At 31.3% G+C, this 27,483-nt stretch overlaps 3 protein-coding genes across 6 annotated transcripts in view; 1 reads left to right on the top strand and 2 right to left on the bottom strand.

Annotated features, from left to right (window-relative positions):
• Pak (serine/threonine-protein kinase PAK 3-like protein) overlaps window positions 1-11,148 on the bottom strand; it is a 29,962-nt gene extending 18,814 nt beyond the window's left edge. For both annotated transcript variants that reach the window (XM_072520866.1, XM_072520867.1), the window contains exons 1-2: window positions 10,932-11,148; window positions 10,517-10,785 (exon numbers count right to left, since the gene is read on the bottom strand). In XM_072520866.1, the coding sequence (XP_072376967.1) occupies window positions 10,517-10,780 (264 nt within the window). In that variant the 5' untranslated portion in view covers window positions 10,781-10,785; window positions 10,932-11,148. The remainder of the gene's footprint in view (window positions 1-10,516; window positions 10,786-10,931) is intronic.
• The window catches only part of LOC140432772 (SPRY domain-containing protein 7), a 129,726-nt gene that overhangs the window by 18,814 nt on the left and 83,429 nt on the right, over window positions 1-27,483 (bottom strand). The gene's annotated exons all lie outside the window — the stretch shown is intronic.
• Window positions 11,496-27,483, top strand: part of Cul3 (cullin 3) — a 39,147-nt gene continuing 23,159 nt past the window's right edge. The window contains exons 1-5 of one of the 3 annotated variants that reach the window (XM_072520863.1): window positions 11,496-12,060; window positions 20,493-20,690; window positions 21,250-21,435; window positions 23,246-23,449; window positions 25,542-25,721. In XM_072520863.1, the coding sequence (XP_072376964.1) occupies window positions 11,995-12,060; window positions 20,493-20,690; window positions 21,250-21,435; window positions 23,246-23,449; window positions 25,542-25,721 (834 nt within the window). In that variant the 5' untranslated portion in view covers window positions 11,496-11,994. Of the gene's footprint in view, window positions 12,061-13,440; window positions 13,643-20,492; window positions 20,691-21,249; window positions 21,436-23,245; window positions 23,450-25,541; window positions 25,722-27,483 lie in introns of those variants that run through there. The other 2 variants (XM_072520865.1, XM_072520864.1) reach the window with 2 other exon arrangements.

Below are 27,483 nucleotides of genomic sequence, written 5' to 3'. Positions count from 1 at the left end.
AACAATAGGTCTTATCGGTCGCAGCGTGACTTCTCCCCTACAAGCAGTAACAATAACGGGATGAATGCTTTCACGGTCGGTTTTTTTGTACATTGATTTTCGGGATTATATAATGTCTGGAGTTATTTCTTAAATTGACTGTTAGCCTTCAGTTTCCGCCTAGATAATGTCTGCCACAGTCACAAATGAAAGGTCAGAAATAAATAATGCTAGACCACAACAGACTAGACTAAATAAATTAGAAAATAGGAAAAAAAACATTTATGATCCAAGAAAAATGAAATAAATGAATGAACCTAACATTAATTGCAGAAAGAAAGTTCAACAGAAAATGGAAGAGGTGTCAGTAAAAAAATAGCAGCTTACAAAACTTACTTTACAAGCAATAAACTAGATCATAAAAGCCAAACTACAAAATGTAACTAACGCAGAGGTGACAGTAAAAAACGGGGTTTGCACATATTTGAACCAAACCACAAAATGTACATACTTATATGTCAATCGAGAGCAGTTAGAGAATAATCCTTGGATATTTTGGGATAATATGAAAGTGTTTTTTCAATCATTAAGTTACATAAATAAGGAAGTATAATTTTTGTCCTTTCTAGGACATATACAACTCCTTATACATCTGCTAAGGTTACAATGGAACCCGACAAAAAAGGATAAAATTAACCAAGCGTAACCTCAGGCTCAAATAAGTCCAAAAAACCATTTTTCTACATGGAAATATTTGGCAATTGTCCACTTGACTGTAATCTATACTAATGATATATTTTTTAATTTCAAGATCCAAAAAGTATTCCTTTAAATATATTGATTTCAAGTGACTGATCTCAGCATTAATAAAGACAAAAAAATCACAGTCAAAACACACAACACTATAAACAACAACTACTAACCACAAAAACACAAGAAATCATAACAAAAACTATAAAAGCACTAATATATCTGCTAGTAGTAAGGCAATAAGAACATTTTGCAGTAGTAGTTTGAAACATCCACTCCAAAAAGATGTATACAATATAATTCAAGATAAAAAACAACAAGTAACACCCTGTATTTACACTATAAGTGGTCGGTTTCAGTACTAATGATAAATTCAAAGAAAAATGTAAAGATTACAATTTCAAATATGATTTACAATTTTTACTGAGAATAAGCCACAATTTTACTTTAAAATAAGTTTATTTTTGATGTTTAGATTTCCACTGAAAATCGTTCTCAAAATACGATAAAAAATAATGATTAATGGGGGAAAATAGACAAAGATGATGTAAACTGTGACTGTGGGGAAGTACAAAATATAGAACATGTTCTTACATACAGAAACTGTGCCCATCAGTGTACACTCTGAAGATTTGTGGCTCGATACTGGATCGCTATTATATGAATGACATGTCCGGACATGATAAAGTAAAGTAAGTTCATTTAGTTCTAAGTTATTAACAACAAAATAATATGAGAAGAGATCTAATTTAAATATCTACTTGGGCAATAGTATATGATCAATAATAAAACCAGTGTTGCAGAGTTAAAAATTAATAACAAAAACAACATCAACAGACTTGTAAATTCGTTAATTAAATTTCTAAGTAATGTTAAAGGTTGTACAAGACTTGAAAGATTACACAATGAACAAATAAGAAATTAATTAATTCAATATGCAAACAAAAAGATAAACTATAGAGAAAATGAAAACACAATTTAGACTGCCACTCAAAAGAATATCAAGAGTATCTTTATACTACAAATCAAAAGGTTGATGAAGTATATAAGACCCATAAAAAGGTGAAATAACATGACTAAACTTAAGACGAAACAGGCCCTAGCTTAAACGCTGAAAGTGAAAAATATGGATTGTTGACATCAAACAAACTTATGAAGACTCAATGGATACAATAAGTGTGTGAAACACATCGTAAGCTGAACATGATGTGGGCAAAATTTTCCCACATCATGTGAGTAGCATAGAGCTCAAAAAAAATCAGTTAACTTTAGATTCACGTAAATCTGAGTAGCAAGTCAGGATATTACTGTTTCTAAAACAAATATAAGAATCACGATACTACAACAACAAAAACGACCGCTAAAAACAATTCACAAGAGGAATTTGCATATGACATGGAGATAAAAAAAAAGAGAGAGAGAGAGAGAGAGAGAGAGAGAAATATACTTAATTGATAATGTGAGCTAAAAGGACATAGACTGAAGTCTTTCAGGCAATTTACAGAATTAATATAGACATTAAATTATTTTTAAGACTAAATTTAATACAATAACTAAAAAAAAAAATAGTGGTAATTACAATATTGTCAGACTATTATGTTACAAACATGAAAGTCAAGACAATAAAAAAAAGTTGTTTATTGTTTTGATATTTCTTCAAATAGAGTTCTCTCTGAATATCTATAGTGAGTTTTAGAAAGATTCAAACAAATTACTGAGTCTCTCGTTTATAGGTTCCATTCCAATTTTATTGTAAACCCTTCTATTTGATGGATTAAGTGGGTTATCAGGAAGATGCATTCTAGTATTTTGTAGAAGGCTGGCTGTTCAGCCAGCAATTAAACAAAATTGTAAAACCATATTCCACCCTAATTCCCTCATTCTTGTATGATAAGCTTCTAAAGTGTTTTGCTCTAGTTATAATAATTTTCCTTTTTGTACATGACATGTAGTAGTTGCAACTTTAATTTGTTGTCTATTTCAAATACTTGATATACTGGGAGGGTTTAATAATATTGTTACATATCTTAATCGTCAGAGAGTGATATTGGATTCTATGGTTAAATAATATTAGTTGTGATTTAGAGGGATTTAGTATTAATTTCAGTTTATTGACCCAAGATATTGTGCCATCCACCTGCCTTTGTTATCAGTTATTGTACTTATTAAATTTTTACCAAAATATATCACTGCAATATCATCCACAAATTGGAACAAATTACTATTGGTTAGTTCATTTTCACAGTCACTGCTGTAGAGGTTATACAATAGAGGAGACAGCAGTGAGCCCTGTGGAACTCCTTGTTGCATTGAAAATTATTGGGAATATGTTCTATTAATTTTGACTATACACCTGTGTCTTTTGAGAAAATCACCAACAACCAATACTAGCAAAGGAGAGCAGATCTTCCTGTGCAGTTTGTATAATAATCCTTTATTTCAAACAGAGTCTATAGTTATTGATATTCAAGAAAACCCCAGCAGTCTTCAGTCCTTATAATCTTGCTTCCTGTACATTGGATGTTATTACTGAAAGGGGAAGTATTGCTGATGATTTTTCCTTAAATCCAAACTGGTGTGCCGGAATATGTTGGTTTCTTGAATAATTTTCTCAAACATTTTTACTATTCCTTGGAGAAGAGTGATTGGACAGTAATTTTGGGGTGGTTTGTGGTCAGTATTAGGTTTAGGAATAATTATTACAATGCCTGTCTTCCATTCATCAGGGAAGAAATTATTTATCATACAAAAGTCATGTATGCGCCTTATTTCCTTATGAATAACAGGATCTAGTTACATAAGAATTTTATAGTTAATGGAATTTTTATCTGGAGCAGTGTTTTTTCTTTATATAAAGCTTCGTCATATTCATCTACTGTGCTGATCCGAAGGGCATCCGGATTATGATTGTTCTTATTAAAAATTCCAAATCAATTATCCACCTCATCTGAGATATCTCTATCAAAATTATTGTCCTTGCTAAATTCGTATGTTTCTTCAAGCTACTTTGTAAAAGCATTACATTTTTCTTCATCCATATTATATGACTGACCATCATATACTATTTCTGAAATTTGTTGTCTAAATAATTATATTTGGACAGTTTTTTATTTCATTCCAGTATGTTTTAACCTTCATGGAGTTTATACTCTTACATGCTAGGATCCATTTATGTTGTTTAAAATGTTATACAAGTTTGTGAATATCTTTGTTTAGAGTTTAGAGCATTAAATTTTGATTTTAATACATGTGCATCATTGTTTTGGATTTGCCTGAGTAACTGTCTCTTTAGTTTAATTAGAGATAAAATGTAGGGTGGAAGATCGTAATTAAAAGATTATTTCTTTTGTTTGGATCAGTTTTCTATTGTTAATTTAGACAACAGAGTGTCCGTGTTGTAATTTTTAATATAATTTGAATAAATGTCATGTCTTACATTTAAAAATCCTTTCATTCTACTATTTTCATTTTGAACATTACATTTTGCTATGTTAGACAGCTTAACTGCCATGAATATGATTAGGATCAAGCCTGCAGATTAAAATCAAATTGCAGAGCCAGATGGGCTTGAAATGGGGATTGAAGGCTTTAGTGAAGATCATATCTTCAATTAAGATTTTGTCTTCCATTAAGATTAAGATTTTAGACAGTATACCGTTTCTTGATTAATAACAAATTTGTTAGTCCCATCTAAATACAAAATTTACAGTGCCACAATATAAATGGGTAACGAAGATATAGTTTCACAACACTTCTAATTGATATAAAAAATAACTTTTTACAATAGATCAAGCATGCTTATAGGAAAAGTAACTACTATGTACGGGATAAAAGAAAAACTATATAAGATAGTTCCTAGACAAAAATCTATATGAATATTTTAAAAACAATTTCTCTAAATCTAGAAAAAGAAACATGCCAAAGGCAAAAGTTTATATAAAAATATTGAAAAAGGAAAAAAGAACAAACTCTCCATCTATGTATATGCAACTAAACAAAAAATTGACACAAACACCCCATTACTTACTTTTAGAGGCAGCTTGGAACAAAATTAAACAATTAATACAAACAAATCAATAAAAAATAAGCGACTACTCTACACACAAAAATAACAAAAGAATATAATCGTACTTTAATAAAATCATCCATTCTGTCACAAATACAAATTTTACCATATGTATATGTGCATGTAACAGCAACAATGTAATAATTATTTATACACAGGTTCTAAATTTTATTATTAATATAGGGGCTGAATAACATATGGTCCAAAAGTTTTGGGAAAAATTTCAAAAGCATATAACTCTGACCACAACAATCTTATATTTATATTAAATTATTCAAAAATTTAATTTAACTATCCTTATTATAAATCAAAATTCAAATGACAGATAAGGGACCATTATTTTCGATTTGCCTAATAATTCCCCTGACACGTTGCATCATCCTTTGGACGACCTCGGCGTCAATTTCTCTAATTTTTGTATATATGCGGCGTCTTAACTGTTCCTGATTTTGTGCTTCCCATCCGTTATTATAGACTTTCCGACTTAATATTGCCCAGACCTCTTCAATTGGACGAGCCTGAGGTAGGTTGGGGGGATTGTCTGCTTTCGGTACAAAGGTAATGTTGTTAGTTTCGTACCAGTCCCTTGTGATCCTCGCGTAATGACATGAAGCAAGATCTGGCCAAAAGACTATTTGATCATTTGCATGATGTGTGCACAAACTGAAGCAATTTAGAGAGCCATCTTTGAATATAAATATTTGCGTTTAAGACTTCGCCTCGAACAACACCAATGTAGGGCTGTGGGATAAAGCCAGCCTCAGAAATTACACACCATACCAAAATTTTGTCCTCAATTTTTTTTTTACTTTTGAATTTTATTTCATCCGGTACATTTTCGTAATCGTTCGTATAAAACCCATCGTTACCCTTCATCTCAGAGTTGGACAAAATAAAATATTGTTCATCGTCCATCACGATCAACTTGTTGACGAAATGCACTCGCCTTAACGCGCGGCAACATCTCGGAATTCTCTCTAATTGATCCTCTGTGTATTTTGGAGCTTTTCTTATTTTTCCGCTAGATAATATTGTTACTCAATAGGGTCCTGTATACTGTAGTCTTTCCAACATGAAATCTTCTGGCCAGTTTTCGCTGTGAGACCCCAATTTTGTTCTTAGCTGCTTCAATCAGTCTTGCCTCTCTTATATGGTTCAAAATCCGCGGTCGGCCACTTTTACGCAAGTTAACACATGGTATCCCTTCTTCACATTCTCTGATTGTGTGATAAATTGTCGATTTGCTTATATTTTGATCTCGATAAATATTAACAATATCTCGTTTCGACATTCGCCCAACCATATTATAAACACCTGGACGAATATCAATTTTATAAGACATTTTGCAGAGCACAAACCAAAATATTCTGCTTAATTTATTAAATGTCAATAACTGATGACATTTCAATTCCATCGCCTTCTTTGTTAAATACATTTTGCTTCTCAATCAGACCAGGTGAAATTTTTCCCAAAACTTTAGGACCATACGTTACAATGGAGTCTACTAGACAAATGGTTAAATACAATAGAATCTTAATTTGGGCTCCACAATAAAGACTGATTTTTTTTGTGTTATGCACAAATACTGATTATATCTGCTGATTAAGGAAGGCTTGTTGGTGTCAAATTTTACTCAGTCTAATATCTGAATGTGTTTATTTGTGATGTGTAGAGTCGATGGCAAAAAGGGAATAGGTAGAAAGAGGAAGTCATGGCTGCGAAATATTCGAAACTGGACAAACATAACTGTAGACGAATTATTCCACGTTGCAAAAGACAGAGAAGCTTTTAAAAATGTGGTCGCCAACCTCCGTTAATGGGGACGGCATAAGAAGAAGATATTTGATAGATGATAATGTGTCACATATTTCATGCGGATCTCAGACTGAGAGTGAACTCTTCAATACCTGACACAGAGAAGACTGGGTGAAGATGTTCATATTTCCAACACAACCTCTTTCAACAGCTAACATGGAACCTCCTATGGGTATATAGGATCATAGGAATGCTGTGATTAAGATATAATCAATGCCAACAAGTCTAGAATTTCTTTAATGCATTTAAAAAAGACTATGGTATTTCCAAGCATTTTCTTACGATGATAAGTGTTGTGATACTGAAATAGTTAACCTTTCTGATTCTGATCATTTCAAAATCTTGTATGAGGTGCAGGCATAGAAGAAAGTTCTTGAGATCAAGAAGTACACCTCCAAAATGGGTAAAGAGGAAGGCTCCTCTCAGAGTTTATTGTGACTACTGCACTGTGTCAAAGTGGCAGTGCTGGATGAGGCACCATTGATAGATCTGATCTCTGAAGAAGGGTCATGTGATGAGAAATAAGAACTAGGTTCTATAAGGTATAATCAAAGTAAATTAATAAAAGCAGATAAATTTAAGATCTATATGAAAGTCTTGTCTATCAATCACAAAATAATGTGACTGTGATGTTACATCTTGCACTTGATCCTAAAAAATTTCTACAAGAATACTAAATTGAAGTTACGGAGTGGCCAATAGACTGGGAAAATAAGGAGAATATTCAATGGCTCATTAAAAGTATGCTACAAGAGTGTATCGTAACAATTAATACTACAGGAGGGCATACATGTTATAAAATTATAATTAACCTTTTAACATTATTTAATGACTTCTCTGAATAGACATTTTTTATATCTAATAGATTTTGGGATTCCACTTTGGCCTAATAGTCACTCAGTATCATTAACGAAGTTTTAACGTTAAAATTATTGTTGAAATGAATTTTTTTAAATAAAATATATATCTAGTAAAATTGCTTTACTTTATTTCCATAATATCTTTGGATATCAAAAACAAATTATAGTTCCCCTAATCTTGGGTTGTGATTACAGAAAGAAAAGAAGGAAAAACAAGAGTGTAAATGATGTATAAGTTTTTTGGTTTTATGCAGAATTCTCTTAGCTACTAATTTTCTAGATATGATTGCGGATCATCTTTAGAGGTCAAAAATATAATTTCTAAGCAACATGAACTACTATTTATCTAATCTAATTCATAGAGATAACATGGACAAATTATATCAGTAACATAATATGTGAGTCATAAAAAATTATTATGATCAAACAAATTAGTTATCAAATATTAACAAACAGAGACACTGCAAGTAGATATTTGAAATTGTTGATCATAAGGAGATATTAGACCAAACTCAACTTAGCACTATTAGTTTTCTTCTAATAAACTATCAAACATTATTTTTTTTTTCAACACAAATATCTAGATCTAGAAAATCTGTATATATACTATTTTTTAATGATTTATATTGTTCTCTATTAATTTTTTACTTTCTGAAACGTAATTAAAAACATATTAATCATACTATTAATAGTCCAGTCAAGATCTGTACAAAAATAGCTTCAGTTGTTTGTACAGTGCAATCCAGAATTTTAATTATTTGTATAAATATCTCCCAAAAGTTGTTTATAACTATAATTTAGAAATCACCTAACTGAAAAATTGTAAAAAAAAAATAACCTTTTAGAACCCTACTTTTGAATATTTAGTCGTGAATATTTTGAAAAGTATATCTATAACAACAATTAATAAAGGTAAACTTTTATGCAGTGTAATTTCATTTTTCTAATTTCACAAGCATATTTTGATAAGAAATTTCATTGCAAGTAATTTTACTTCTATCCATTTTTGTCATAGATATCTACTTTTCGAGAAATGCAGATTCAAGGTTAAAAACTACATCTATTTTTCATTCCAAAATTTTTCAGATGGAACACTTTTTTATAGCATGAAAATTATAGCAATAAACATCTTGAGTGAGATATTTCTACAAAAATCTGATTGGACTTGCTACAAGAAACGCTAAACAGATCTTTTCTAGGTTATAACAATTTTATTAAACCTGTGTTTCTCAATCATACATTACCATAACAAAATTCCAAATACTCTCCTTGGTTGAATTCTTAATTTCAGTTCAGACTGTCCACTATATTGAACATTCTAAATCTAGTGAATGCAGAAGCATGCAGACTTTTAAGGACCAAAACAGTTTTTGTTCATCTAATCTCAATCTTCCATGCCTTCAAATGACAGGCTACTACTACAGATACCTGATCACAGGACACCCTACATCCAGAACTTTCTTAAGGGAATCAACCATTATTGCAAAATGGGGAACTCTTATGACATTTTGGCCTCTAGATTGGAGTAGTTTGTTTTAAACAAAAAATGTACAGAGAACAGTAACAAATCTATAAATATATTTGACATTTAAATGCCAATTTTAAATTAAAAAGGATTTCAGTGTTTACTTCCACATAAAAAATAAGAATACAATAGTTCTTTGTAAAATGGTTTAATTCTCACTGTTTTGAACACACACATAACCTAATTGAGCATCAGAGATTGTTAGAATTTCTCATTATCTGCATAAAAATGATTGCATAATTGCTAGTCATAAATTTTCCACATTTCAGTATACTTTAATTAAAACCAGGTTACTCCAAAAAATAAATTTTATTTATAGTAAATGCACTGATAATTGACTTTTTAGTCTGAAAATATTCTGTTGTGATGTAGCTCTAAAGGGTCTTTTTAATTATATACCTTTTATGAAGGATTTTTACATAAAACTTTTTTGTTTTATGGTATACGGCCAACTACATGAATTTTATTTTCCATTGTAGAGTTTTAAAAACTAAGAAGCTATTACAAAAAATATAAATCTATTGATTGTTCAGAATAACAAATAACTTTTTCACATTGGAAATTTAATGAAAAATCTGAACATCATGTCAATTGTTCAAATGTCTATAGTGGCTGAGAAATATATTTGTACTGAACTAATTCATTTGGTTCAGAAAAATTGAATAACTATTTTAAAAGCTAATTTTTTAAATTGGTCTTTCTTATACCCATCATTTTACCCCATTTAACATTGTATTATACGCTGATAACATTGTATTATAACTCAACTGATCCAAAACAAGTTGATTGGTGGGTGGATACAGGTTTTATTTAGGTTGTAAACCGCTTGCAGATGAAACTAGTTTTCAACCATTGTTTTAAAAAAGTTGTGTCATGGAGGCTGGACTTTAGAGAATTTTCTAGCAATTTTTGAAAAAAAAAAAATTGATGATTTTTTCAAAATTTTTTGGAGCAACCTGGTCTTAAATGGTTTTATTGTTATGAATGATATTCTCTTTGAGATTTTTTTGTTTCAAAATGATATTTTTGTTTATTTGGTACATAGTCTTCACCACCTTATGTACATGGTGCTCAAATTTTCTTTAGTACCTTTTATTCATTCTTTTTAGCAATATACATTCATGAATTTTAACTATAAAGTTGTTTTAAATATGTAATGTTTATAAATAATTTCAATTATCTATATATAAACAATTGTAGCTGTTTATTTTTCAGATTTCATAGTGAACATGCTTTATATTAATTTAGGATATCAACTGGTGTTTTTTAAAATTATTTACAAATATGAATCTTGTCAAAAATAGACAACCAAATGTACACTAATTAGGTAAACAGTCTATTAAAAACTATTTGTTTCCTCTTAATTTTGAGATATCTTGAGATCATTGACACATGGGTTTGTGACCTGCAGCACTCTTTATAAATAATGAAGTATGATAAAGATATGTACATGTAAAAGTGATTGATGTTTTATTATTTTTAGTACGATATTACTTTAAATAATTTTATGTTCAAACTTACCGTAAACTCTCCAGATACAGGGTCAAATCCAACATGTACAGTATGTTCAAAATTGGTGGGATAAGAAATGTTAGGTTTGTCCGAGGCATAAGTAGATAGCTTGTGGGTCTTTTTGGATTTAATGTTTTTCTTTTTCTTGTCCAAATCCTCAGGTTCCTTTGGAAGGGGCCTATCCACGGCAATGGAGCTATTGACAAGATCAGTGCTCCTGTTGGATGTCAAACGAACTGGAGGTGCAGGAGGTTTTTCATCATCAGACGACATTTTTACTGTAAATTAAATTATTATCGCTTACATACAGGCATTCATATCGAAGACAATTATTTTTTAAATTTAAAAAACCAAATATTTTTCATGGGCGCGCCGGTTGTATGCGTCAAGCAATTTTATCATAAAAGGCTGCGACTTTACTTACTTAATTAATATGACAGGCACTATTTGAATAAAACACACTGCACACACAGAAAAGTTGCAAAGAAAATTAAAATGTTATGAAATAAAAAATAGTTAATTTAAGACATATAAAAATCCATTTCTATATAGAAATATCCTTTACGATGACCACCATTTTACAGTCATCGTAAAAATAATTTACTGCGACATACGTCATTCAAAGAATATATATTTCTATCTTCTTTAATTGCAAAGACGAAACGAAGACAGAGACTCATCGAATGTTACGGACTATACAGACTTTCTAATTCAGGGTTGACAACCTTGACAATGCTTTGACAGTAAATAACAATGATGGTGCTTTGTTCACATTCAAATTTGGATTCGGAATTTTAATTATGGCTAATTTTCTTTTATGTTATCCTGTAGTCTGATACTCGTATTAAATCACACAAACTTCGCTAAACCTGAAACCTAAAATTACGGAATATTTATATAATTCATGAAGAGTATTTAAAAATATTTTCTGCGGTGTAATTGGTCCCCGTATTTAGTGTTGTTCGTTGAAGTTAGCTTAGGCTGAAAAATGAGACAACTAATATTATGCACGTACTAAAGAGAGACATAAAAGGGTGAAAATAATTTGAAAGGAACAATTCTAGTGCTGTCGTGGAATGAGAAACAAGAAGAATGACGGATTGAAAAAGAAACAGCTGAATAAGAATTAACTGTCTACGAATGATGAAAGTAAATTGATGAAGTATAAAACTTAGAAATTAGATAACAGAAGTAGTCAACTGCATCTAAATTCAACTGATTTAAGGCATTTACGAGTACCTTTTACCTATTGGGAAGTGAAAGTGGCCGTGATATCGAATTAGTATAACTGAAAATGACCCATGTAGTACAAACACAAAAACAAGTCATTCATTAATTGGTAAAAGTGCCTAAGGTCCGATTTTCATCTTGTAACTATGAAGGATTGTTTAAAGTGTTGATAATTTAGTAATGTACCCTAAAATTAATTGTGTGTAATGAATACCTGCTAGTAATTACCGAATTTGGAGCGAGAAAAGAGAAAGAAAATGTCATCGATAAAAAGTGGAGGTCTAACCAAAAAGGAAGGCAAAATGAGGATTAGAGCCTTCCCAGTAAGTTCTATGTTTTTGCTTTATTTTTTTCTTAATTTTTTCAATTACTTGCATCCATATTGCCAATTTCAAGGTAATTGACAGTAAGAGAAATAAGGTTATAAATATTAGGAAAAATGAAAACATAGCAAATGTATCACCTATAGATATAACAGTAGATCTCAAGTACCTTTAGCTTCCTAGCGCCGGTAGTGTGGATTTCTTTAATATCAAAACACTAAAGCTATTATAAATATACAAAGAAGAAAATCAATCATATTTATTTAGTTTGGAGTAATTTCTGAATAGAATTCTTGTCAAAATATTTATAATTTTTTAATATTTCAAAGTTTTTACCCAAATTATTAATATTCAATTGAAATAATATGTGAATTCAAAACTTCTCAAATAGATATGAAAATCATTCTTTATTGTGCCAATTACTAATTTTGAATTCATTGTCATAATATTTCAGATAATTTTTTCTAGATTTGTATTAAATATACCAATGTGTATCTATTTAAAAGACAAAGACCTAAATTTTTACTGTAGGTGATTTCCACGATCAAATAATAATAAAATTAATAGCTTTCTTGAATTGCTATGTATAGATTCAGCAGATTTTTATATTGTTCAGACGATTTCCACATATCCCATATACAGGGACAAACAGACGATATATGCTTATTAAGATTCAACTCAGCTTAGGATTTAGAAAAGGGATATTGATGCAGTATCCCTCACAAAAGGATTGGCAGTCTGTTATAAGCTGTAGTCAGGAAGTTTACCTATCCTTTTACAAATTTGTGTTTCCCTTTACATCAATTTGATCTTGATGTATATACTGTTTTCCGTAATGTATTAAGAATACTAGAATAACTATATACCATCCCATAAAGTATAAGATAAAGAAACAAACCAAATATACAAAAAAAAATAGATATAGGACAGCAAAATAAAGTTAAAAACATTTTAAAGAAACTTGTGATTTAGAAAGATATAAAAGTGGAGAAAAATAATGGAATTGTATAAAAAAACCTGTGGGATAATAAAAAGAATTTTAAATTAGGGCAGCTACAGTTCTTACATGTAACATATAGTTCTTAAATATCTAAATAAACATTTGAGGTGTAACTTTCTTCATTTTCAAATCATAATATATGCCCCTATAAGAAACTAGAAGCAATTCACACACAAACAAAGATATAACAGTAATTTGGTAATAATGATATTAAATCTTTTGGACATTAGTGAGCATGTCCCATAGAGAGTGCTTCAAAATTTTATTACACGCACATAATTAGTTTATTTCTCAGTTCTTAATAATCACAAATGTGAGAATATATTCTTTCAAATCACCCATTATCTGTCATTTCCAAGACTCCTGTCATTTTCAATCATTGCAAAATTCATTGTCATTTTACAACTACTCATAACACATCAAGTTTAAATATTTTCTACTTTGTTTTGCGAAACTGATGAAGTAGTTTTCCATTTTATTTATGATTCTCTGCATTGGAGTTATGATACAAAGTTATCTAGTTTAGTAATGAAAATTGGCCCTACCAAATATTGGTATAATTTGGATTCTTCAGGAGATAATGTAAATATCCATATTCAGTTATTTACAAAAGGTTAATTTTACTTTATAGTTTAAACAAATAGTTTTATAGAGGAAGGTAACTATTCCATTAATTTAGATGTTAAAATCTGATTTAATTCAAATTATCCAATTTGGCAAGATGTCTAGAGCTTATTGTGTTATAGCTTTCATAAAGATATATGTGTTTTAGTCCAATTAACTATATTTTTCTATTTGTTTCATCTGTATTTGACTTCTCCAGTTTTTTTATTGTCTTATTTCCTTCATTTATACACTCTTTTTCTTTTAGTTCCATTTAGTTTGAAGTGGTATGATTGAATTCTTTTTTATGTCCCATGTTTGAATTATATCTGATATTAGGGTCCACTATAATTAAAAAAATGAAAAGTTGTCCTGCATTCATGTTCTGTAGTTGTTAGTTGTTACTACTCATACTACTCAGTTGAAAATAAAAAAAAATGGTTTTTTGTAAATGTGGCAATAAACTGTTTTTCTTTAATGTGGGGCCTAAATAATTTATCACTTTATGAAAACCATACATCCTTAAATACTATCTATCTGTGAGAGTGAAAACCACTGTAAAGTCCTTAACATAAATATTATTGGGGTAATCCTGCAAACTCTTTTTGTTTTGTAATTATTCTGATCCATATATTCCAGAGTTTCTGTTATTGAGAAGTTTGTTTTTTGTTAAAGAGATACATAAGTAGTGTAGTAGTCAAAGTGAGGTTGAAGCATTGATTTAAACACCAAGGCTTTTGACAGATCTTTTGATATTCTGTATAAAAAAAGGTTTTTGATATTTTTAAAATTTAATTTACTGGCACCCCAAATACTTTATGAATGTTACAAGTTACAACTCCGATTTTCTCATTATTGATTTTTAAACTAATTTCATTTATATCTATTTAGAAATATTTATATTTAATACTAATTACCATGGCTTTAGTTTTACTTTAGTTATTTGGTTATTCAAATTCAAAATAGATTAATGAAGTCACAATCAATGAATAGTCTATATCATTTAGATATAAAATAAATATATATGGCTCTAAAACATTACCCAAAGGAAACCAATGTTACTTAATATCAATTACAGAAGAAATAATATTGGTGTTTATTTTTTGTATTAACCAAATTTCTATTAGTTATAATACATTTCTATTAACCAAATCGTTGGTAGCCAGCTAGGCTGGCTAACACTACCTTCAATACCATATTCTCTTAAGGGGTTACATAGGTCTTGTATTTAAAAAAAAATGATTTAATTTTTATTCCATATGATAGTATGGTACTTCAAGATTATTCCCATCAAATTTGAAGTAAATTCGATCAATAGTACCGGAGGTATAGAGATTTGAATAGTGCATGGTCAGTAGTTGCACTCTCAGTTAAAAAATCTTTAAACATGATTTTCACAAAACTTTGTTTTTCTGTTAGGTAGGCCCAATTTCCTGAGAATGAATTGATCAATTTTGCTGAAACTTTGCACAGTTCAACTTTATAGTATTGTTTCATGATTGAATGAAGGAATTGAAAAACAAATGAAAATAAAAGTTTTTAAATAAGTTTTGAATAAATTTTCGTTTCATATTTTTTAGCATTTTTTTGATTCTCATTGTTTTTAACATTTTTTTCATATAAAGTAAAGTCAAGAAAATACAAGAACGAGTCGACCGATTGAAAATCCTTCCATGTTCAATCACGAAACACATATACCGTGCAATCACATATCGATTGCACAGTATTCAAATATCTATAATTCTGGTAATATTGCTCGAATTTACTTCAAATTTGATATGAATACTCTTGAAGTACTATACTTTAAAAATAAATCAATTTCAATTCACTCAAAGGTAAATTGTAATACAGTTTCATATAAATGATTTTTCCCAAAACCAACTTATGAATGGTTTTCCCCTATGATATCATACTTTTCAATATGTTGTATGTTCATACATTAAGTACCTATAATATAAGTTTAATGACCTACAGTTTTATGTCTAAACTTAGTCAGATCTTTTCCTGCATCTTTTGCATTGACAACAGTTGAAATTATAATATATATATATATATATATATATATATATATATATATATATATATATATATATATATATATATATATATATATATATATATATATATATATATATATATATATATAATAAATTATAGTTACAAAATGAATAATTTGCATCATTGTCAGTACTGTTAATGATTTTAATTGTACTATTTCTAAAGTTTAGATTGTATGATACCTTGCTTAGACCTTCTTCTTCTTAAAGTGCCCTCTCCTCAATGGAGGTTGGCTACTACAATTTTAAACTCTTCTCTATCTTCAGCTGTTCTTATTAGCTGTTCAAAATTTAGCCCTGTCCATTGTTGGATGTTCTGAGCCACGATAGTCTTTTCCTTCCTAGGCCTCTCTTTCCCTCGATTTTTCCTTTCACTATAAGTTGGGCATATTGGTACTTATTATTTCTCAGTATATGGCCTAGGTATGATGTTTTTCTAACTTTTACTGTGTTAAAAAGTTTTTTTTCCTTGCCTATTCTATGCAGCACTTCTTCGTTTGAGGTATGCGATGTCCATGAAATTTTGAGTATTCTCCGGTAGATCCACATTTCAAAGGCCTCCAATTTATTTACGGTTGATATTTTAAGGGTCCACGTTTCAACTGCATATAGAAGAGTCGACCAGACGTAGCATTTTGATAAACGTAGTCGAATTTCGAGTTTTATTCGAGAATCACAAAGTGGTTTTTTTATTTTTTCGAAAGATTTTCTGGCCTGTTCTATTCTCGATCTTATTTCTAGATCAGGATTTAGGCTGCTATCGATCCAACATCCCAGGTACTTAAATCTATTGACCTGTTCTAAAATGTGCCCATTTATTGTGCAAGGTTGAGGTACGTTTTGGTTTTTTCGGATTGACATCACTTTGGTTTTTTTAATGTTTATTTTCATACCAAATTGCTCACAGGTCGAGTTGGTCTTGTCGATGAGTCGTTGTAGACCTAAGTCGGAATCCGCAATTAACACTGTATCATCGGTGTATCTGATACTGTTGATATTTACGCCATTCACCTTGACTCCATCCTTGGAATCCTCCAATGTTTCTTTAAATAGAAACTCGGAGTAAAGATTAAACAGCAGAGGCGACAGAACACATCCTTGTCTAATTCCCCTCCTAATTTCTACTTCTGCGGATGTGGAACCTTCGATCCTAACTCTGGCGTTTTGGTTCCAGTACAAGTTTTTTAAGAATTTGATGTCTTTTCCATCTAAACCGACTTTCTGCAAACGTTCTAATAGTAGGTCGTGTCTTACTCTATCAAATGCTTTTTCGAAGTCTATAAAGCATATAAATATATCTTTCTGTTGGTCGTAGCATTTTTGGGCGAGAACTAGTAAACTGAACAGGGCTTCTCTCGTTCCCATGCCGGCTCTGAATCCAAACTGATCGTCTCCGATGATTGTTTCGCACTTTCTATAGATATGATTATGTACGATTTTTAGTAGGACTTTTACTGCATGACTCATAAGGCTTGTCAGACGGAACTCATTGCAGTGTTGTGGGTTTGGCTTTTTTGGTAGTGGGATGAATATTGACTCCAGCCAATCTTGGGGTATTTTACCTGTATCATAAATGCGATTGAATAAAAGGACAAATATTTCGATATTTTCTTCGCTGATTAATTTTAACGTTTCTGGGTATATTCCGTCTGGACCTGGGCTTTTATTTGTTTTAAGATGATTAATTGCATTTATGATTTCAGATTTCAGAATTGTTGGCCCTTCGTTGTTATTTTCCAATCTTGGTTCTTCTCGTATGTCGTGAAAAAGAATTTTAATATAGTTTTCCCATTCTTTCAGTTTGCTTAAACCACATTTTGAATATGCTTCTGTAGTTTTACACCACAGACCCAAAGTTCCATACCAAATAAAACTGCATAAATTAAAACAAAGGTTTAAATGTTTATTTTTGAAATTTTATAGTGGTTTATACATTATTATTTACAAATAGAAAGTTTGTAATTAAAATTAATGAATATACACTCTAATTATTCATGGTTATTCTTCTTTTCCTATTAAAAGATGTCTGCAACAGTAAGTTTATTTGGGCTATTCATAGGGAGAGGTATAAATTTTTGTGTTGTATGTTCTCATAATGAATCTGTCAATAAAGATCCTGGTCCAGATAGAATATCTAACTTGTTTTTAAGGAATTTTTGCATTCTCTTTATGTAGACCTCTGAGGCTTATTTTTAATAAATCTTTGAAGAGGTTCACTTTCTATCATAATTTAAGAGAGCCTTTGTAAATTATTGATTTATAATTATTGTTTTATTTCAATTGCTTCTGCTATTCCTAAAATTTTCGCCCATTCACAAATCTGGTGATAAAGCATTGATTTCTAATTATGTTTCCATTACAATCTGCTATTCCTAAAATTTGCGAGACTTTAATGACTGATTTTTTGGTAGTAAATCTGAAGAATTAGCTTCATACTGGTCAGCGTGATTTCGTGCCTGGTTGTTCAACTTCTACCAACCTACTAGTTTACACTGATTACATTATAAATGCATTGGAAAACAGTTCTCAAGTGGATTCCATTTATACTGACTTGTCTAAAGCATTCTACAGAGTAGGTCATTCCCCCTTATTGCATAAACTGGATTTTTTTTATGTATCTGACAAACTTCTTTACTGGTTGAAAATTTATATGCAAGAACTCTCTTTGTGTGTCAAACTGAAACTCTTTACTTTAACTGAATATCCAAGCTCTGGAATGCACCAAGGTGGCATTTAAGACCTCTACTCTTTGCAGTTTTTGTTGATGATGCTATCAGATCCTTGACTGACTGTGAAGTCTTAGCATATGCAGATGACATAAAATTATTTCATATTATTCAAGACTATTCTGATGGTATTGGATTACAGAAATCATTGGACAGTTTTGTCAACTGGTGTATTACTTAATAAAAAATTAATTGTTAATCATGAAAAATGTCAGGTGATCTAGGTTTATTGATCTCTTGAACCTATAATTTTTAATTACAATTTAGAGGAGATTTTGATTGAGGGGGGGTCAATAATGTCACAGATCTAAGTGTGGTGGTCTCTGTGTCAGGTAGAATGAAATAACTAAACCAGAATTGTATTAGTTGAATCAATTATAACATAGTTTTGTCATTGAAGACATGAAGCAGAATTTGTACTAAAGAAACAAATTATTTTTTTATTTATTTAGTAATGGGTACTACCTAATTATATATAAAATATTACAAAGTGATACATCAAGCCAAAAAATGTACAAGCAATAAATAAAAAACATAGTACAGGAGAACCTTTATAAGTTGAACTTCAAGGGAGATGCCAAAAAATTCGAGTTATAGAGTTTTCAACTTATGGAAGATTTTAACTAAAGGCAAATTTTGATTCGACATAAAGAATTTGAAAAATTTTAAGTTTAAGAGATAAAATAAATAAAAATTCAAGTTATAGAGGTGACAAATATTTATATTTATTATCAATCAACATATTACTTCAAAACATCCTTAAAATATAAAATATGGCATTAAAAAGTCTGTAATTTTTTTTGCTGTACAGAATTTTGTTGTTCCCTATCTATTGCATTGTCTAAGTTAAAAAGAGCAAAAATTCCGTAAAGTATTCAATGCTATTCTTGCCCCTTTGATGGAGCGCATGTCATATATTCATGTCTTCTATGTCATCTAAATCATTAGTATCTGTTTTGTGAGCTCCTGAATTGATATTTTCGTCATCAGATAATGTCTCAGCAGTTGTAACTCCATCATCACACATAACAAAGTCATCAAAGGATATTCTTGATTCAGACATCACTTTATTCCATTTTGCAGGGGGTGAAATAGAAACATCTTCAGTTTCGGTTGCAGCTTATTCTATTGACAACGCCTATGATGGAAAACAACAGTGTACATAACAGTTTGATAGTGTAGTCATAGTTATATTTCTCCAAGCCTTATCAGCCGTTCTCATTGCTTGCAATACATCTATAGTAAAATTATTTTTTTCCATATTATCCAACATGTTGATTCACAGTGTCAAGCGCTTTGGAATAATCTGTGTAAACAGCATCTACTTGGAGTTTCCTCTCCAAAGTCTTAGAAATGTAATGTGTAAATAGTGTAATTTGTCAATGTAGATTTACCAGAAAGGAAAACAATGTTGTCCTTCAATGGTCGGTAGTTATTTACGTTAATTCTATCACCCAATTATGATTTTGTCATGATATTTTTTTAAGTTATTGTGCATATAAATTAAACATACGCATTATTAATCATGATTATACAGATATTTTAAAAACACTCAACATGAATTTATTAAAAACCTGACGAGATAATTCTAATTTAGTAAGTATTTGTGTTTAAATTAATAAATGGTTTCATTTGTTGTCCTGAACTTCTCCAATCTATTAGTTTATATGTTCCCTCCAAAAGTCTCAGATATGTTGATCTGTTTTATATACCTTTTCACCCTACAAATTATGGTATACACTCACCCATTGAGCGAACACTGAAAATTGTAAATAGGAACAATTTAGAAATATTTGGTGTCTCCTTGGCTTCATTTAAAAATCGGATAAAAAGAGCTGGACAAGTTATAGATACTTTTTTGTTTATTTTAATTCATCTTGTTTCATATATAATTAATATTTTGTTTTATTTATAATTAAGATTTTAGTTTCACTTAGTTTGTATTGTAAGCAATTACAGAGATTGATTTTTATACTGTATGTTAAACCTGTATATTAATAAAATAAAAAAATAGTATTTTTTACTAAAGTAACTTTTACTTTTCAGATGACTATGGATGAAAAGTATGTAGAAAGTATATGGGCTTTATTAAAGAACGCTATACAAGAAATTCAAAAGAAAAATAACTCAGGTTTAAGTTTTGAAGAATTATATCGAAATGCATACACCATGGTATTACACAAACATGGTGAACGCCTTTATACAGGATTAAAGGAAGTCGTCACCCAACATTTAGAAGTGAAGGTAAGACTTTCCTACTTATCTTTTTCTATGAGATATTTCCACCTGTTTCATGTTAGTTTGGAAAAACTTACGAGGTTTAAATTTATAATCCCTTTTTTAAGGATCATTCAAAACCGGGACTAATTTGCCGAAATTGTAGCCAACCATCTGTGAAGAAGATAACACCACAAAAAGAAGACAATGCTCGATACATCGCGTTCCCCCCCCCCAGACAAATCAACAAGACATTCTTTTTTTCAAATTTTATTGCACAACTCTGGTTCAACTTTTTGACATCAACCTTTACATTGACTTTCTAATAAGTTATTATTAGTATTCGCTGCTTTGTGTAAAAATATTTTCTTTATTCGCGGAACAGTTCTAAGCTAACAAGTTATCAATATATCCTAATAACTTTACGGTCTTGTGGAAAAGCTAAGAGTACCGTATGAACCGTATGAAAAAAGGAATTTTGGGATTAAAAATATGAGATAATATGAAATACATGTATAAGACATAAATATGTAATGAAAAAAATTATGTTTGTTAGATATGTTCCAATTTATTTTTCTATTTTTAGGTTAGGGAAGATGTTTTACGATCTTTACATAATAATTTCCTTATGACTTTGAATCAAGCTTGGAATGATCATCAAACCTCCATGGTTATGATTAGAGACATACTCATGTATATGGACAGGGTCTATGTCCAACAAAACGATGTTGATAATGTATATAATTTGGGACTTATCATTTTTAGAGATCAGGTAAAATATACATTTTTATTATAACTATAAATTTAATAAATAGAAAAATTCCAATCATTATATCATTGAACCTTAATATTTTACAATCTTCTACAGTTTATATGTGGTATTTTTAACATTTAACAAAATCATAATATGCTTTCTTTAACTGTATACACAGTACATTAAGTTTTAAATTAGATATACACCCTATAAATGGCAATACTGCGCGCCGTCGACTTTCCACCAACCTCCGTTGACCCGTCGCCAATAATTTGTGATTATACCGTGGTTGTTTAAAGCAATAGCAACATAGATTTTTAATTTATTGTTGTCAACATATCTGTTTAGCCCATGTTGTCAACATGTGCCCACAGAAAAGTGGTTAAATAATAAAATGGTTTTATGGTGGTAATTCCGGACAACAGTGTGTAGTTTCTGTGTAATTCTAGTATTTTCTGTGTTTTTGAGGAGAGACTAATTCTTTGCGTACAGTTAATTCATAATAGTGTTAAAAAATTTGAGTTGTTGCAGAACTCAAATTGAAGAATTGCATCAAAAATTGCAGAAAATGTCAAGCTCAAAAAGTGTCACCAGAAAATTTGAGGAAAGAGAATACCGGGATACACAAATTTATGCAAGAATCGGGGTAGATTCAACACGTTCAAGTATAAAGTATGGAAAAGCACGGTTACAAGCATTTTAAATATTCGAAAACGCAGCTGCTTTATCCAGACGACTACTTTCGAAGAATGAAGATTTGTGATACTCTAATAACGAAGGCTAATGATGAACCGAATTTTATTAAAAACATTTTATTCACAGATGAATCTTCTGTTTCGTTAGTAGGGAGAGTAGTTACGAGGTATTGGGCGCGGGAAAACCAGCACAGAAGTGTTGTTTATCAAACTCAACATCCTCAAAAAGTTAATGTCTGGGCTGGCGTTTTAGACCACATAATCATTTTTTATTGAGGGCAACTTGAATAGTAGAGCATACCTCAATTTGTTACAGAATCATGTTCTTTCCGCTATTCTCAATCTTCCTGATGTAAATCTGGAGAATGTTTGGTTTCATCAAGACAGCTGTTCAGTTCACAATGCTCGAATAATTAGTGAGTACTTAAACAATACTTTCCTGAATCAGTGGAACAGGCAATATTAAGTGGCCTTCGCGATCTCCAGATCTTACACCCATGTACCTCTTTTTTTTTTTGGGGACATTTAAAAAGCATCATCTACGATCATCCTGAGGCTAGATCTCCAAATTTGGATGACTTAAAAAACCGAATAATAGGTCTCCAATTCGGTTACAGCAGAAACTCTTTCATCTGCCCGCTGAAGTTTTATGACAGATTGGGATACTGTTTAGCCGTAGAACGTCAAATATTTGAATCATTTCTGTAGGGCATAAAGAATTATTTTATTTTATTAGAAATTATTTTTTATTTTCAATAAGAGTATGTTTTTTGTTTTATATTTTTAAAAAAATGTTCGTTTAAGGTTTATTCAACTACAAAAAATTGTTCACATTATTAAAAGCCGATACAACTGCACCACCTTATAAAGGTCAGTGTATTTTTATCGAGTTTATGTTATATGAAATGAACCGGATATACGTAATGAAAACAAAAATCGACGGACGGAGGTGTGTATCCCATGCATTGTTATGTGTTACTAAATGATTTTCTCGTTTTCTATCTAGGTGTCGGACCGGATCGGAGAATTACAATTACCTCGTAAGAGGCAATGTTGCCGATTTTAGAGCTTTATGTAGTGTGCAATATTTAATCCAAACCTTAACGTACTGTATATATTTTTTATAATTTTAGGTGGTACGTTATGGCTGTATAAGAGATCATCTTCGAGAGACTTTATTAGATATGGTAATGCGAGAACGTAGAGGAGAAAAAGTCGATAGAATTTCAATTAAAAATGCGTGTCAAATGTTAATGGTACTTGGAATCAACTCCCGAGTTGTCTATGAAGAAGACTTTGAACGGCCTTTTTTGCAACAGTCTGCAGAATTTTATAAGGTATACATTTGATTTGTAGTATATACGAGGGTGGATTGATATAAAACTAGCCTTTGATAGAAAAAACAAGTTTTTTGGAATTAAATCGATTTATTTCTCAACATAGTCCCCTTTTAGCCCGATACACTTAGTAAGACGATGTTCCAATTTTTTTATCCCATCCGAATAGTACTTTTGCTCGAGCTCTTCAAAATAATCCGAAGTTTCAGCGACGACTTTATCATTTGTTGCGAAACGGCGTCCTCCGAGCCATTTTTTTTAGGTTTGGAAACAGGAAAAAATCGCTGGCGGCAAGATCTGGGGAATACGGTGGGTGTTCAACTAATTCCTAGCTTAATTCGTGTAATTTTGCCGTGGCGACGGCCGATCGGTGAGCCGGTGCATTGTCTTGGTGAAAGAGCACTTTTTGTGCGTTCCAAACCGGGGCGTTTTCGACGCAATTCGGCATCGAATCGATCCAATAATGCTGAGTAGTACTCACCATTGATTGTTTGTCCTTTTTCCAAGTAGTCGATGTGGATGATGCCCTTCGCATCCCAGAAAACAGTCGCCATCACTTTGCCGGCCGAATCTGCACTCTTTGCCTTTGCTTTTTTCGGCCCTTCGCCGCGTTTGCGCCACTGTTTCGACTGTTCTTTGGTTTCCGGTGTGTAATAATGCACCCAGGTTTCATCAACGGTGATAAATCGGCGAAAAAAATCCGTCGGATCGCGCCGTATCGCCAAAAGCGTCTCCGAAGTGGTCACACGTTTTTGCATTTGATCGATTGTCAGCAAACGCGGCACCCATCGCGCGGATAGCTTTTTCATGTCCAAATGATGGTGAATGATGTTGTGTACGCGTTCGTAGGAAATGTTTAGGACCTCTATTAACTCGCGGAGCTTAATTCGACGATCTGCCATAATCATGTCATGGACTTTGTTGATCATTTCCGGCGTGGTGACTTCATTTGGCCTCCCGGGACGCTCATCATCAAACACACTCGTACGACCACGAACAAATTCAGCTTTCCAAAATTTTACTGTTGCTAAACGAAGGTACAACCTCACCGTAAACTTTGTCCAGGTCGGCTTTGATTTGAACATTCGTTTTACCCTTTTTGTGGAGGAACTTAATCACCGAACGATACTCGACTTTTTCCATTTCTCCGAAAACACAAAATTTGCTTGCTTTTGACGGCTGTAAAAACCAAATTAATTGTTTTTAAAACTTAAAATTTTGACAGACGTCATGTCATGAATGGCAAATGTCAACACCGAAACCAATTCGGTATCAAGTAGCGCCATCTATCAAAGTCTAGTTTAATATCAATCTATCGTCGTACCTATTAGGGTAGTTTATTATGCTAGTATTATGTTTTCATCATTATATATGTTACGAGCAATGCCCGAAATTGAACAATCCTAGCATTGTACGAAAATTATTGTCCACTTCTAGCATTGTACCCCCAAACTGTACAATGTCCGAAATGATCAAAATTAACAATGATTATCGAAACGTTCATCGATTCGAATCGATTATTATTGACAAGCGACACACTAAATCAAAAATCGAACATTTCACACTTGTTAATTATTTGATATTTTCTATTTATGTAAAGAGTTCTTCTTTTTCGAAACGTCAATGTGATAAAAGGCTGTGTCAAACTAAAATATGAATAATAAGAATTTGTTCTGCAATAGAGTAATAATGTGAGTGAAGCATTTTAAATCTTCAAGAGATAGGTAGTACATCACTATACCAAAATATAGGGAAGATGTTTGTGTATCAATATCTGTCATATTCTCCCAAACTTTGACGAATGGTTACTTATTGAAATTCGAACATTGTACAGCAATTCTTTTATACAAAGTCCGACGATTATGTCTATTTCGGAGATTGTACAGTAAAGGGGTACAATGCTAGAAGTGGACAAGATTTTCCGTACAATGTTAGGATTGTCCAATTTCGGACATTGCTCGTAACATATACATAAAATATTTTATTTTTTTTTTATATTTAAATCGAAATATTTGATTAAAGGATCACTATTTTTGTTTTCACCATGGCGACGATTCTAATTGATGTTTTACTAAATTTACATTTTTTTTAGGTGGAGAGTCAAAGGTTTTTGGCTGAAAATAGCGCATCAGTGTATATAAACAAAGTAGAAGCGCGAATCAATGAGGAATCTGATCGTGCGAAGCACTATTTAGATAAATCAACAGAATCTCGAATTGTTGAAGTAGTAGAAGAAGAACTGATTAAAAAACACATGAAGACTATCGTAGAGGTAAGGTTACAATGTTTATTGTGTGTAAGAATGACAATTTATTCTTTATTAGGTCTTCATTTTCATGGATACCTCAATAGCTTAACAAAGATATTGTTAGCTTTTTTTTGGAAAAACATTTTATTGTTTGATTTAATCTCCTGCTAGTTTAAGATACTTATTACAAAGATATTTCAAATAGGTTTTGCCTTCATTACAGGGTGATCAATCCAAGTCATTGATATAATTATTTATTGCACTGATTTTCTCAAAGTTAGATAGTATGGACTGTTGCAGCTTCGCAACTTTTTATAAACTATTAAATAAATTAAATGGGAATTATTTCTTCTTATTTCTTCGTCGTACCGGCAACCCTATCTAAATGAAGGAGGTATGGATCAGAGGATAAGGAAACATCGACTGCAAGAATTAAAATACATTGGTGCTATAGGCATACCCATCCACATTAAAAGGCCAGAATAAGGCTACGTCCGAAAACTACCCGCTATGTACCATTATCTTATTTCTGTCTGCTGAAGAAGGCATTTTGTGCTCTTCGCTACCGTCACACGTGATATAGTACACAGTTATATACATTATTTTGTTCCTGAAACTCACGCATGTAGGGTGTTCTCAGTTCCTTGCGGTCAAATGCCGCCCCACGTGGTAAAGGACAAAGTTATATACATTATATTATTGCTGATACACGAGTAGATTTACTTTGCAATTGTTTGTTGCTGTTGCGTTTTTCAACATTCTAATCGTTTGAGAACATTTTCGTTCGTTTACCAAGTATTAACTTTATCTTGTCTACGAAATTTGACTGATTTCATATTATTCGAATATGTATCACTGATTCTATTTTGATTTTCTATTAAAGATTTTATTGATTTCATTATTATTCCTATATTTATCGCTGATTGCATTTAGTGTACATTGATTACTCATTTCACTATTTTTTGTGTCAGAAAGTTCATTAATATTTCTCCTCTGCTGGTTCTATGTACTAGTCTAGAGTCTAGTGAATTGCCGTTCTGTTTCGTCCTTTTTCTCTCCAATAATGGCATTGAAATCTCCAGTTATTAATCTCTGTTGACTTCTTACTTCATTAATCCCTTTGATTTTCTCTTCATAGTCCTCCATAGTCAACGTCCTCTGCAGGATATGAGGACTGCGCGACGGTGCGTAACACTGAAAGTTGATTTAGACCACACGTCTCTTGACGAGACGAGAAAAGAGAGATGTCTCCTGGTGACTTGTCCACCTTCCTAGAAATGGCAGCATGGACAATGAGCTAAGGGTGATAGCTCCCTGGAAGGATGCATAATGGGTCAATTGTGGCCTAAGTGCTGTGAAACTTAACTCGCCCTCCCTACTCTACAGATACAGATAGACCACACGTCACAGTCAGAGACGGTACAGTCAAGATTGCTTCTGTGATTTTCCAATGAGGTAATTCCCACGCACTCCCACACTTCCGCGCTTCCCATTCCAATGAGAATTTGGCACTTAATTTTGTACCAGAAATTATACATTTTATTATAGCAACTTCATTCTTCTTAATTGCTCTTACAGTTTATTCGCCTAAATTAAAATGTTTTCCAATTGCCGTAGATCCTTCTTCTTTTCCTAAGCGATCTAAAATTGCAATTTTTTGTTTCCAACGAAATTGATTGTCTTTGATGTTTTTTATCTCCATTGAGCCAATTTAAATCTTAAAAAAAGAAATAAAAAAATTAGACTTACGATATTAAGATGGCAAAAATCTCTTCTAATGAAAAAT

This window comes from Diabrotica undecimpunctata, chromosome 1, assembly GCF_040954645.1.
Source record: "Diabrotica undecimpunctata isolate CICGRU chromosome 1, icDiaUnde3, whole genome shotgun sequence".
Taxonomy (NCBI): domain Eukaryota; kingdom Metazoa; phylum Arthropoda; class Insecta; order Coleoptera; family Chrysomelidae; genus Diabrotica; species Diabrotica undecimpunctata.
This window is presented reverse-complemented; position numbering and strand designations above follow the sequence as displayed.